Consider the following 12,118-nt stretch of genomic DNA (forward strand, 5'->3'; position numbering starts at 1 on the left):
CTTTTGAAATATTCCGTATATTCCTTTTTAAAATTTGAAATTTTCAAAATTGACCCCAAAAAGTGGATAATTAGGCAAAATCATTAATTTTGTCTTCAGCCGCCTGTTACGTTTTGCATCGCTCTCACACTCTGTGTGGCTCTTTCGTATTCCACACTATCACTTCCATATCCACAAAAAGCTTCACATAAATCTTAAATTTAAACCCTAACAAACTCGTCACAGACAAACACAAAACTACAAATTACACCTTTTGTATTATTTGGATGTTTTGAGTAAAAATGGAATCAGAGAAGCCTGGAATTGTTTCAATTCTCGCGGCAGCAACGGTCGATTCGGAGAAGCCTCGCGTTTCGATTTCAGCGGTGAGAGCGGTTGCGGCGGCAAGAGCTGAATCGTTTCTTCTCACCCGTACTCTCTCTGGCTCGTTTTCATCTGCTGGTTCTGTTCCAATTCGTGCACCTCTTACAGTTGATGAGGATGATGATGATGATGATGATGATTCTGTAGTCGAGGAACATAGCTTAGCAAGTAGTGAAGCTAGTAGGGGAATTGATTCTGGGACAGATGATGGTTTTGAGTCTGTTTCGGGGGACGCAGACGATGAGAATGAGTTAGAGGATGTGATTACGGGTGGGGTTAGGGTTCATAGGTTACTAGGGGAAGAGCTAGGTGGAGATGCTGGAGATGGAAGTGATGATTTTTCAGGTGGGAGTGTGATTTATAGACCATTTGCTGGTGATATTGATGAGGAAGCGTCCGTGAATTACTCTTCTTTTGAGGATGGGAGTGAGGTTAGTGATGAGGTTGAGGGAGTTAGTGAGAGTCAAGATAGTGAAGCTGATAGAGTTAGCATGAAAGCAAAAGTAGTCATTCCTAGGGCTATTTTGTCTTTGGATGATGAGGAATTTGACGAAATTTTGGGTAGTGGTGATGAAGAGGCTGTGATGTTGCGTGTTACAAAGGCTCCTAGTGATGAAGAATCCGAAACTGGAGATAATGGAGTGGTTGATGAGCCAGAGTGTTCGGATGTTGTCTCTCCAGATGAAGAAGTGGTGAGAATGAAGTATTCAGAAGAATTAGATGATGATTTGATGTCCTTTGGGAATATTGAGGAATCAAGTCTCGGTGTTCTACCAGGAGGTTCTAATGATTTTATGGCAGAGAATGAAGGGAACTCTACTGAGGCGAGTATGGAATTGGGTCAAAGTTTCAAGCAATTCATCGAGAAAGGTGATGTTCAAAGTGCCATCAACAAGGACAATGGTGGTGGTAACATTCATGAATTTGATGCATTGATGAAGCAAAGTGATGCAGAAAGAGTAGAAGATAATGCAGTTGAATTAGCAAAAATGGGAATGAACGATAAACCAGAATACTCAGGCTCTAAAGTAGGTGAACTTGTTTCCACAGAGGAAGATATGGTCCAAGAGAAATCTTCTGACGATGGGTTGATGTCCTCTGAGAGTATTCTTGGTGTTGTGCCACGTGATTGCAATGAGTTTCTACTGGAAAGTGAAGGAAACGCTGTTGATGAGGATGTAGGATCAGATGAAACTATCAGCAGCCTTGTCGAACAAGGGGTGGGTCAAGGAAGTATCAGCAATAACATAATTTATGTTGGTAGTGCCTGTGAAGCAGATGAATTGATGATTCCATGTGAGGGGTCTATTGGATCAGAAAGCAGAGACTCAGGGGATGAAGCCGCTGTAAATATGATGGGCGGGGCAAAAGAACACTTGGAAAATGAGTCTGGTGCTATTAGTGAATTAGACAAACCTGAAATTGATCTGAGTTCTGAAAGTTTTCAGGTAACTCCAACTCTGGATTCTGTAACGACGAGAAACCTTGAGGTTGCTGGAGGAATAGATGTCGTTGTAAGTGGGTGTGGTTCTTCCGATCAAAAAGCTGAACAAGAGTCTGAAAATGAAGAAAATCAAGAATCAGACGATAATGATAGGAAGTTATCACTTCCTTGTGAAGATAGCGCATCAAATTTAAGAAGTTTCTTTGAGACAGCCAATGAGACTGTGGAAAGGGGGGAGCAGATTTCGGAGCACATTAATAAGCTGGTCAGTTTTCAGTCTGATAGCGAACCAAATCAAATCTCAGTGGGCGTAGAAGAAACCATTTTGCCTACGGTTAAAGATGTTGAGAGAACCATGCCTGAAATTTCTTCTGTAGTTACTTATGATATGATGGAAAATGAGACGAAGATGGCACAGTTGATTCACAATCAAACTTTTATGGAGCTTGAAAATTACGAAGGAACAGGTGATACAAGGGAGAAGCTCTCTGAGTCCACTTTCCAGAATTATTCAGAAGTATTACCCTCTGACCATTCTTTGCAGCTGATAAGTGAGAAAGTCAAGGAAAGAGTTGAGAAGACCAAGCTCTTGAAAGAGAAGCTCCAGAGGATTATAAGAAGCACAGGTCATTGCAGTGAAAATTCAGCTGTTACTGAAGCTGCGTCTAAGCTGAGCCTAGTTGGTGGAGAACATCAAACATCCTTCGGGATTGATTACGTGTCTGACAGAACAAAGATAATGCTGCCTGAACAAGAGGTCCGAGATGATCTAAACTTCTCCATTAACGTCCTTGTTGTTGGAAAAACCGGGGTGGGAAAAAGTGCAACGGTTAATTCAATATTTGGGGAGAGTAAGTCTCCTGTTGGTGCATTTGGAGTTACCACAAAGTCTGCAAATTACATAGTTGGGAATGTAGGAGGAATCCTGATAAGAATACTTGATACTCCAGGTCTCGTGTCTTCTGCAACTGAGGAACAGTTTAATCAGGAAGTCCTTATGTCGGTAAAGAAGAGCATGAGAAAGTTCCCAATTGATGTCTTCCTTTATATTGACCGTCTAGATGACACTCCAGACATCCGTTTACTTAGAATCATCACTAGTTCTCTAGGCTCATCAATTTGGCAAAATTCTATCGTGGTTCTAACTCATGCAGCTTCCGATGTGCCAGATACTGTAAGCTACAAAGACTTTATTGCACAGAGATCTTCTCTTATGCACCAATCAATCAGACAAGCAGTACCTAAGTTAAGCTGTGTAGGCCAGAGCAAGATGCCTAGAATTGTTCTGGCAGAGAACAACATGAGCTCTTTCTCGGCAAACAAAAGCAGTGAATCTACTTGTCCAGACTGGAGATTTAACCTATTGATCTTATGTTGCTCGGTGAAGATCAAGTCTAAAGCCGGTTCTTTGCAAAAGCAGAATCACACCGATGTGGAAAAGGCTGGTGTCGTTGGCTCCCAGCCTAGCTCTTTCACTCTTTTTTGTTCATTATGGAATGTTTTGCTTAACTCAGGGCATACTTCTTATTCACATGATGATTTGGAGGAGAAGAAAAGGAAATTACTGGATTCTTACCCCAAAATTATCTGGGACGAACAGAGTCAAGAATGTCTCGAACAAGAAACACTTCTCATAGAGAATCAAGAACCAGAAGACGAGAAGACTTGGGTTCCTTGTCGTGTGAGAACCAGAAGAGGAAGACTTGGTTTCCAAGCAACAAAAAGGTTGGGTATCTATCTCGATACATCCGATTTGCACACCGGGTTTTCCATTGGAAGCCGTGGCTGTAGAAACGACGAACAGGACTTGGTGAGGATGAGAGGGTCAATGTCTGTTATAGGTTTGGTTCCTATGCTGATGTCCGTATTCACTTCGGTCTATGGTGGAAAAGAAGATATTTAAAATTGCTCTTGTTGTAGAATTTGTTACATATCACATGTTTTCGTCATCACTTTTGGATTCTGTGTTTATGCCATTAACAATACACAAAATTAAATATATCAAATACAAATGTTGTGAGGATAAGGACCCTTCTCTTAGTTCAGTTTTGTTACTTCTTCTCCTATTTGGTCGTTTTGGTTTTGTGGGGTTAGAAACAATCTAACCAAATGGTGTGAACTTGTGATCTAGTAATTCATGCTATAATATTCACAACCTCCTTACATTGTCTACAAACTTTAGTCATCAATGTGTATTAATCGGATTGTAGGATTGACCCATCAATGGACTCAGGGTTTATGCTATTGGCCTTCATCAAGAGGAACAAAAATAACCCAATTTTTAAAATAAGATAATTGCAAATAAAGATACTTTAAAATTGTATTATAAAACTTTTTGCATTGTGTGAACTTAAAACAGCGTAGTTTGTATGCTAACTTAATTTGATGTGTAAAAAGCAATGTTTATGGTTTTGGAAACAATAATAACCAACCAAAGTTTTTGAAAACTGGCCAAAGATTTAAAAAATTTATATCAACTTTTAGTTTTTCCTACTTTGTCAAATAAACTTTTTTTTTCTTCTGTTTTTATTGACATTTGACACCCACATTTTTTATTTGTAATCCGGTTAAAATTAAACCAAAATGGATCATCCTAAGATCTAGATCTCACTACCCAAACTGTCCATATAATTTTGAAATTTGAATAACACACACACATGATCCCATTCCTGCCCAATGAAGGGTGTGATTGGTAACCAAAAACAAAGCGGTACAAATGTACAACTTTGATTTTTTACCAATCACAAAAATTTTACTGAACACTTTATTAAAAACTTTACTCTCAACTTTTGGTACCGCTTTCATGTACCGCTCTTTCTTACAGTTTTACACTATTCCGTAAAAGCTTACAGTTCCTTATGTTACCAATCAGACCCGAAATCATAACGACGGATACTAAAGTAAATAGGGCTATTTTAGACATTTCATATCTATAAGTCTGGGTTATACACACATCGCTTCTCTCAATCCTCTCATCGCTTTCCGCTGAATCAAAAATTTCTCCAAATCGTCCGATCAGACTGAAGAAAAAACCCTAAAAATGGTATGTCTCCTTCTTCAGATCAGTGCGCGTTTCTATAATTTGTTGTATTCATTCACGAATCCTAGGCTCGTTATTTGGATTTTTTCGATTTAATTATAAGTCTATTTTTTTTCCTATGATATATCTTCGGATTAGGTTTTTAAAACGGTTTATGGGAATCTGGCATGATTTTTTTTTCGAATTTTGCTCTGTTATTGTAGATCGATTACCCAAATTGTTAGTGTATATAGTGACGATTTGGGGATTTTTTTTTGTTCGATTCATACTTTAGAATTGGGTTTTTCGCAAGAACTCCAGTATCGCGAAACTTGAATGAAGTTAGGATCTGTTTTCTTTCTTGTATAGCCGTGCTTAGAAATGTTCATGTATCGGAGCTTTTTTGGTATGTGTTTGATGTTGTTACTAAGAAGTTTCAGATTGAGATTTTCCTTCATGAGCTATATAGGCTTATACTTGATTGTCCTTAAAACGAGTTTTTACGTTGTTATAAAGTTCAGATTGTGTATCTTCGGATTAGGTTTATATATGGATTGATTTTTGAAGTTTTGAGTTTATATCTTTTGTTCTTCTCAGAGCTTAAACGTACGCATCTGGGCGACTTTGAGCATTTTTTTTGCGGGTTACAATATTCTTTTACATTTTTTTGATTTTCTTTTTTTTCTCTCTGTGGATTTTGTACTTGAGAATTTCAGTCTTTGCAAGAACTCCACTACTGTGATCATAAAAGTTCAGGATCTGATTGGCGGACCGTATAAGTTTTCTTTGGACTGTCAATGTTTTGAGTTTGCTGTCTGTGATGTTGGTACTAAGAGAATTCAGATAGAAATTATACTTCATGTTGGTACTAAGAGAATTCAGATAGAAATTATACTTCATGAGCAATAGTTGAATGCTTGTGTTTTATCCTCAAAATGATTTTATTCATTATTATTATAAAGCTTCATCTTCCTGTCTTGATGCATGTAATAGATCCAATTGAGTTGTGTTTTTGCTTCCTCTTACACAGTATTTTTCTTTATGCTTACAGGATGGACATGATTCTGAGGACACTAAGCAGAGCACTGCTGATATGACAGCTTTTGTGAGTTTCCGTTTCTAATAGAGTTATTTCTTCTCTTTGTTTGGTATGTTTCTCATTTTCAGACAATACCATCACTTTGTATTATCACTGATACCTTGAATTTTTATACGCAGGTCCAAAATCTTCTCCATCAGATGGTAAGTTTTTCAGCTTTTTTTATGTCTTCTTAGGCCTTGGAATTGTAACTTCAATAGGTAGATTCTGATTAAATTTGGTCTCATTGTGTGTTTCAGCAAACCAGGTTCCAGACAATGTCGGACTCCATCATCACAAAGAATATCCTTATACCAATCTGTGGTTTTGCTTGAATGTTGCTTTCATTAGAATATTTTATATGTCTCCCTCCTAGAGCAGTAATGATGATACGTGATAAGTGATTCTTTGTGTCTTTAAGAAAAGAAATTTAGTACTAGGAATAAGCAATGATCAGTAGAATCTGTTTCTGATTTAAGTAAGTCTTGAGAGTCTAAATGAGTCTATTCTATGGATAGTCATAGAACCACATTGTTCCATGGTATGTTCTCTTGTTAAGTTGATATTATATACATACTTGTTCTTCTGCTCGCTAACAAAATCCAACTTTGTCACCATGAAATTGTACAAATTTTGGAATCTGTGGGAACTCTTTCAGCAATTTTGTGTTCATGACATTTTGGTTTTGATCTCCTTAACTTTGATGGTTCACTTGATGACATGGGAGGTAGAATCAATGAGCTGGAGCAAAGCATCAATGATCTAAGAGCCGAGATGGGAGTAGAAGGCACTCCTCCTCCAGCCGTCAAAGATGAACCCAAAACACCGGCTAGTTCCAGTTGAAAAGGAGGGTGGTGCTCACAAACTATCAAATGCTTGACAGGTCATGATCTTTTTGCTTATAATAGCATTTGCAGAAGAAACGAAAAAAACTATGGAAATTTGTTAAGAGCAGTATTTACTTTTAAATTCCTGTTTTAAGAAATGAGTTTATTACTGTTAAGTTAGATTGATGATGTGGTGCGTTACATTATTCTGCACTTATGAACTACCTTTCCTATTTTGGTTTTGAGAGTAGTGAGAAGTCATTACAACCACAAGTTATCAAGAAAAAGAAAAATTAGCTAACCAAGTTTCCAACTTGACTATTGTTACATCTTCGCTTTGATTCCAAAGTAACAAAAATGAAAGTATTGGAGCCATAGGTAGACGGAATACGTATATAGCGATTACAAGTTTTACACTCATACAGTACTGTAGAGGTATGGTTTAGATTTTATTTGAATCAAGTCTCATAGCTGTATATAGGCTTGCATTATCCCAAAGCGCAATTTCTATGTTCGCATGTGTTTTTTCTTAAAAATAAGTGATACTTCTATAACCAAAAATATTTTCCAGTTTTACTTTTGCGCCCAATGTGAATTCAAACAAAAGAATATATTCCAGTTTACCTTTTATGCCCTAATTATTTAAAAGTATGAGGTTGGTTTCAAAAAAACAAAAGTAATAAACGTAAGCAGAAGCAACGAAACAAACTTATCATAATCAATTTGTCACTAACAGCCGGCTGGTGATGAGTTGGTATATGCTTGTCCATGATGTATGAGTTTGCGGTCGAAAACCCCTCTCTCCAAACTTTGGCTATGTATTATTACGCAGTAATTTACAGTATTAGTTTTGTAGTGTATATAGACTTATATATTCTATACGTAAAACGGTAAAAGTGACAAATCCTTCGAGGGACAGAGGAGCAAATAAGGGCCGTTAGATGAAGTGCATTAAAAAAATTAAAGTGTCTGTTCTATATTTAATGCTTTGTAGTTATTTGTTTTTTTTTCTTTTCTCCCCCCCAAATCAGCATCCCTCCAATTATGGGAGTAAATTAGTGTTTCTCTTGTTCTCACTTCTCTCAGTGTAACGTTTTCTTTCTCTTTTGACAAATTTTTCTCCTCCTCCATCCCCAAGTGGCTCCTCCAGGAAGACAAGTCAGCTGTTGTACCCACAATTGTTGACATTTTTTTTCTCTTGTTTCTTTGGGTTTTTATACAAATTGTTGTAGTATCTAATTTAATATAAATTTATTGTTAGTTCTATTTCTATACCAGAAAAAAAAAACGTAATAAATAAGCCACGTGTGGTTCTGCCGAAAGCATTTGCATGTGAAGCTGCCCCTTCAGTTTGGCACCAACCATTCCCAATTATTATTGCCTCTCTCTATTTTTCCCACATCTCCACAGTTTAAATATTACTCCATTATTCAACAATAAAGTAAACCAAACAAAAAAAAATTGATTTACTTTATTGTTTTTTTGGTAGGAAGTAGGAACAAAATTGATTAATTCCCATCATATTTTTCTCCCATTTGAATTTTGAACAACAGCTATAATATTAAAATTCAAAAAAAAATTAAATCACATTTATTCCATATGATATGAACACCTGGATTTCTCTTCTGCACATGCAAAAAGCACCCATACACATAAATATCATTTTCTTTATTACCATTATTTCACACTACACCTTAATCATTACTAATAATTCCTGATATATATTAATCAGAAATGTATAACATCTATATATTTTTGTTCATATATCAAACTTATATTGCAATGAAATGTACATACACTACTACTATATATGGTCACGAAATTGACTGTATGAAAATGATACTGCAATGAAATTTTAAACATAAGTATATAATACTCTTAGGCAAAAAAATTGTATAAATATAAAAACAAAAGAATGGAGGATTAAAAGTACATAAAAAGGGAAGAGAAAGTAATAAAATTGGTAAATCATCATCGTCTGCAACGAGTAATGGCACTACAACCACGAGAGTAAGGATTAGCCTGAGCTCCACGTCTGCAATTGTAGTAAGATGCGCCGCGTCGTGAGCAAGGCACCGTGTTCCTCTTCAGCGCACCGTAGCTTATGTACTTCGTCGTAGCTAATATGCGCCTGTTGATCTCAGAGTCCATCTCGAACTCCTCCTCCTCGGAGGAGGATGATAATAAGGAGCACTCGGCGATGGAACCGGTGCATCTCGACGGCATGAAAACACCGACGGAGGATTGGGAGGTTGTAGTTGCGGCGGTGGTGGTGAGTAAGAAGTTGACGGTGAGAATTGCGGTGATTATGGCACCGGATTTTGTGGAGAGTCCTCTCATTGTTTCTTTCTTTTTTTTTCTTTTTCTCTGAGCTTTTTTGGAGTGTTTGAAAAGTTTTGTTGAAGACAGAGAGAGAAATGGTTTAAAAGAGAAAGTGTTATTGAAATTGCCACTACCGCCGGGAATATTTACGGGTTTATGCCACTTGACACTTGTATAAAAAATGTTTTAACGCGTTTTAGGTGCTTTGTGTCATTCAATAAACTTCGTTTTTTTATTTTATTGAATACGGTACCAACTTATGAAAGAAAATATTATATAGTTAGGCTCAAATTGGTTGACAAATCAAAAGCTAAATTGCAAAATTTGAACAAATGAGGAAGAATATCAGAAGAAACAAAAAAAAGAGTAACTTTTATTTCAAAAATTAAACACACAAGTGAAATTATTGGTATCATGTAGTACTTGGTTGGTTGGTTGGTTCATTGATTGATCCATTTTGAAATTTTAAAAGCTTCTATATGTATATCTTAAAATTAGGGAAATGCGCAACTTTATTGTATGTAGCTCCTATTCCTATCTTAAGATTTTGAATATTAACTTTGGATCAATAATGGGATTGATATGCATAAATATTTAAAAATCTCGTTTGATGTCAAGAACGGAGGAGAAGTTTGATTTTTGAGATATGTACTAAAGTTGGTTCTGCATTTGGAATCAAGTTATTAGCATAACAATCAGCTGCAAACCAATTTTGGAATCAAGTTTTAAGCGTACTAGTACAATCTCAATGTAGTGGTAATTAATAGTAGTAGTAGTAGTAGTAGTAGTAGTAGTAATGACAAGATCAAAAGAACAAGCATCTAATGCTCTGATTCTTTCGCATTGTCATCAGTTGATGGAGCTTCGAGTTTTTCTTCTGTTACCTCACTGCTCTTATCCATTTGCTCTTTTGAATCTTTGGGGTTATCTTGTAGCTGCAAGTCACAAAAACAGAGAATCGTCGTGGTGGAAACATAGATTAGTCTCTCTGTAAGCTTAAAAAGCCAGTCTTTTTTCCAATCTATTGAAAACAATAAGGAAGAAGAGAGTGTCATGAGACTCACGCCTAAGTTTTTGAGGCTAGCAGAAACATCATCTTGTTGCTGATTTAAGGTGGTTTTCAGATCTTTGAATTCCTAGTTGTATCGAAATGACACGAAATCAAACATGTATCAAGATACAGAAACTGGTAATATATCAATGTCCATGCTGGCTCAATATACATACATACCTCACGGAGCTGCTCAACTTCAAGATTCAGAGTCTTCTTTAGCCCAGAGAGCTCCTGTAAAGCACCAATGAAGAGTTTAAAACAGTTCAAGAGGAGAGCTTTTCTATCGCCTTAAACTGATCCTGACTAAGGAAAGCAATTCTCTTTGGGAGCAAAGATTATATATTTGCTTGACAGAGAGAAACCACAAAATGTAGAAACAGGACTAGGAATGGGACTCACCTCACGGTAGACTTTAACTTGAGTGTCCAATTTACCTCTCCAACTTTGTAAGTCCTGTGACGATAAGAAACAGATAAAGAGATACAAGATTGTTATATTTGTTCAAGAAAAGAAGATAGATGTGTAAAAAAAGATGAAAAAAAGTCAGTGATGAGCATATATGGTGTTAAAAAAACAACCTGTTTCAGATTCTGGATCCTGTTAAGCAACTCAGCCCTTGATTCATTCAATTCCTACAGAAAACAAAATCCAGAACTGAGAAAACCGCTTGATCATAAGAAATAGAATGCAAGACACAGCAACATACCGTGAGCTTTGAATCAACAGGACTGGTGTTATCTTTCTTCTGCATCAGGGAGAAACAACCAAAAGATCAATATCAGTTTCAGTCATAATCTTGAAACTTGTATAGGACAGGAAAGAGGAAACACAACAAATCTTATATAGAAAATCATGCTTTAAGACCAATGAGATTATTGTTAATTTACAAAAACCACAAACAAAGCCATCAATCAAAACCACCAAAAACTTCCAGTGGGAGAATGATTCAAACAAAATCTAAATGTGTTACACAGTGAATAGCCCCAAGATCCACCAGATATCTTGAAATTGTTCAATCTAGTGGAACTCTATAAATTCAAACAGAACCATAAAATCCACAAGAACAAAAGTGAAGTTTCAGCCAAAGAAAGAAACATAGGAAGAAACGAGACTTTCTTCTATATACCACTTCAATCCAAATCAAGAACACAAAACAAAAGATGTGTTGGAAGCTGCAGACAAAACAAGGATCTAAGGTTCCAAACAATGCCACATTGAATCCCAAACCCTAGATAAATCTGAAATCAAACCCCCCCCCCCCCCCCCAATTATAATAACAACCGCAAAAACTCAGAAACCCAGAAGAACCCTAAGACTACTCACGTAAAAATTAAAGTGATTAGAGAGAGCAAACGAGAGAGAGCGAGAGAGATTACAGGAGCAGTAGGAGAAGATACGGAGACAGGAGCCGGTGGAGATGTTGAATCGGAAGTGGTTTGGTCCGCCATTATCTATAGATTTTAAAGAGTCAACAAAGTTCACAGGCGAAGACGAAGAAGAAGACGAGAGATTTGGTAAAGTGAGAAGAAACAAACATGAGAGAGAGACCTTATTAGTAGTAGTGATGTCGTTGCTCAGACCAGACGCTCAAATTTTCAAAATACAAAAATTTACAATAAAAAATAATAATTTTACTTTTATCTGATATGATAGGTTGTTGTTGTTGTTATTCCCGAGACTTGGTCTTGTTCTTGTTCATCCGATCTAATATGGCTTTTCGTTTTGTTTTGTATTTTTAATATGTCGAAGTTAGTCGGTAGTTTGGGTAATCAATGAGTTCATGTTGTTTAAGAGGAGGGGAAAGAAATTGTTTATAGAGGATTACAGAAGAGAAAGAAAAGAAAGCGAAAAACAGAAAAAATGAACAAACGAGTTCTCCCGTCAGGTCAGACACAAATTCTCCCGTCATTATTGTTATTAGTCCACCAACTCAAAAAGCCCAGCTTCTCCAATCCAAGTCTCTATCATCTCTCCTTGGCCTCTTGTTACATCCACCTTCCATTTCCATATC

At 36.6% G+C, this 12,118-nt stretch overlaps 4 protein-coding genes across 5 annotated transcripts; 2 read left to right on the top strand and 2 right to left on the bottom strand.

The window, feature by feature from the left end:
* The first annotated feature begins 97 nt into the window (after window positions 1-97).
* Window positions 98-3,833, top strand: LOC104728027 (uncharacterized). Its single transcript, XM_010447069.3, has one exon. It carries the CDS (start codon window positions 282-284, stop codon window positions 3,708-3,710), a length of 3,429 nt encoding a protein of 1,142 aa, XP_010445371.2. The 5' UTR covers window positions 98-281; the 3' UTR covers window positions 3,711-3,833.
* Window positions 3,834-4,449: 616 nt separating this feature from the next.
* Window positions 4,450-6,964, top strand: LOC104723562 (heat shock factor-binding protein). The gene is made up of 5 exons (XM_010441943.3): window positions 4,450-4,850; window positions 5,878-5,931; window positions 6,045-6,068; window positions 6,165-6,207; window positions 6,617-6,964. Exons 1-5 carry the CDS (start codon window positions 4,848-4,850, stop codon window positions 6,745-6,747), a joined length of 255 nt encoding a protein of 84 aa, XP_010440245.1. The 5' UTR covers window positions 4,450-4,847; the 3' UTR covers window positions 6,748-6,964.
* A 1,615-nt stretch (window positions 6,965-8,579) lies between these two features.
* LOC104723563 (protein RALF-like 33) lies at window positions 8,580-9,209 on the bottom strand. The gene has a single exon (XM_010441945.3). The coding sequence runs from the start codon at window positions 9,069-9,071 to the stop codon at window positions 8,703-8,705; it is 369 nt and encodes a 122-aa protein (XP_010440247.1). The 5' UTR covers window positions 9,072-9,209; the 3' UTR covers window positions 8,580-8,702.
* Window positions 9,210-9,700: 491 nt separating this feature from the next.
* LOC104723564 (uncharacterized) lies at window positions 9,701-12,014 on the bottom strand. 2 transcript variants are annotated; one of them, XM_087471758.1, is made up of 8 exons: window positions 11,656-12,014; window positions 11,484-11,558; window positions 10,814-10,852; window positions 10,686-10,739; window positions 10,507-10,560; window positions 10,285-10,338; window positions 10,118-10,189; window positions 9,701-9,988 (listed from the first exon to the last, which is right to left on the bottom strand). In XM_087471758.1, exons 2-8 carry the CDS (start codon window positions 11,553-11,555, stop codon window positions 9,875-9,877), a joined length of 459 nt encoding a protein of 152 aa, XP_087327884.1. In that variant the 5' UTR covers window positions 11,556-11,558; window positions 11,656-12,014; the 3' UTR covers window positions 9,701-9,874. The 2 variants fall into 2 exon arrangements, with proteins under 2 accessions (XP_087327884.1, XP_087327885.1); XM_087471759.1 differs by having other exon boundaries at window positions 11,743-11,973.
* Between the last annotated feature and the right edge of the window lie 104 nt (window positions 12,015-12,118).

The sequence above is a fragment of the Camelina sativa genome, chromosome 11 (assembly GCF_030686135.1).
Source record: "Camelina sativa cultivar CO46 ecotype springtype chromosome 11, ASM3068613v1".
NCBI classification, from domain to species: domain Eukaryota; kingdom Viridiplantae; phylum Streptophyta; class Magnoliopsida; order Brassicales; family Brassicaceae; genus Camelina; species Camelina sativa.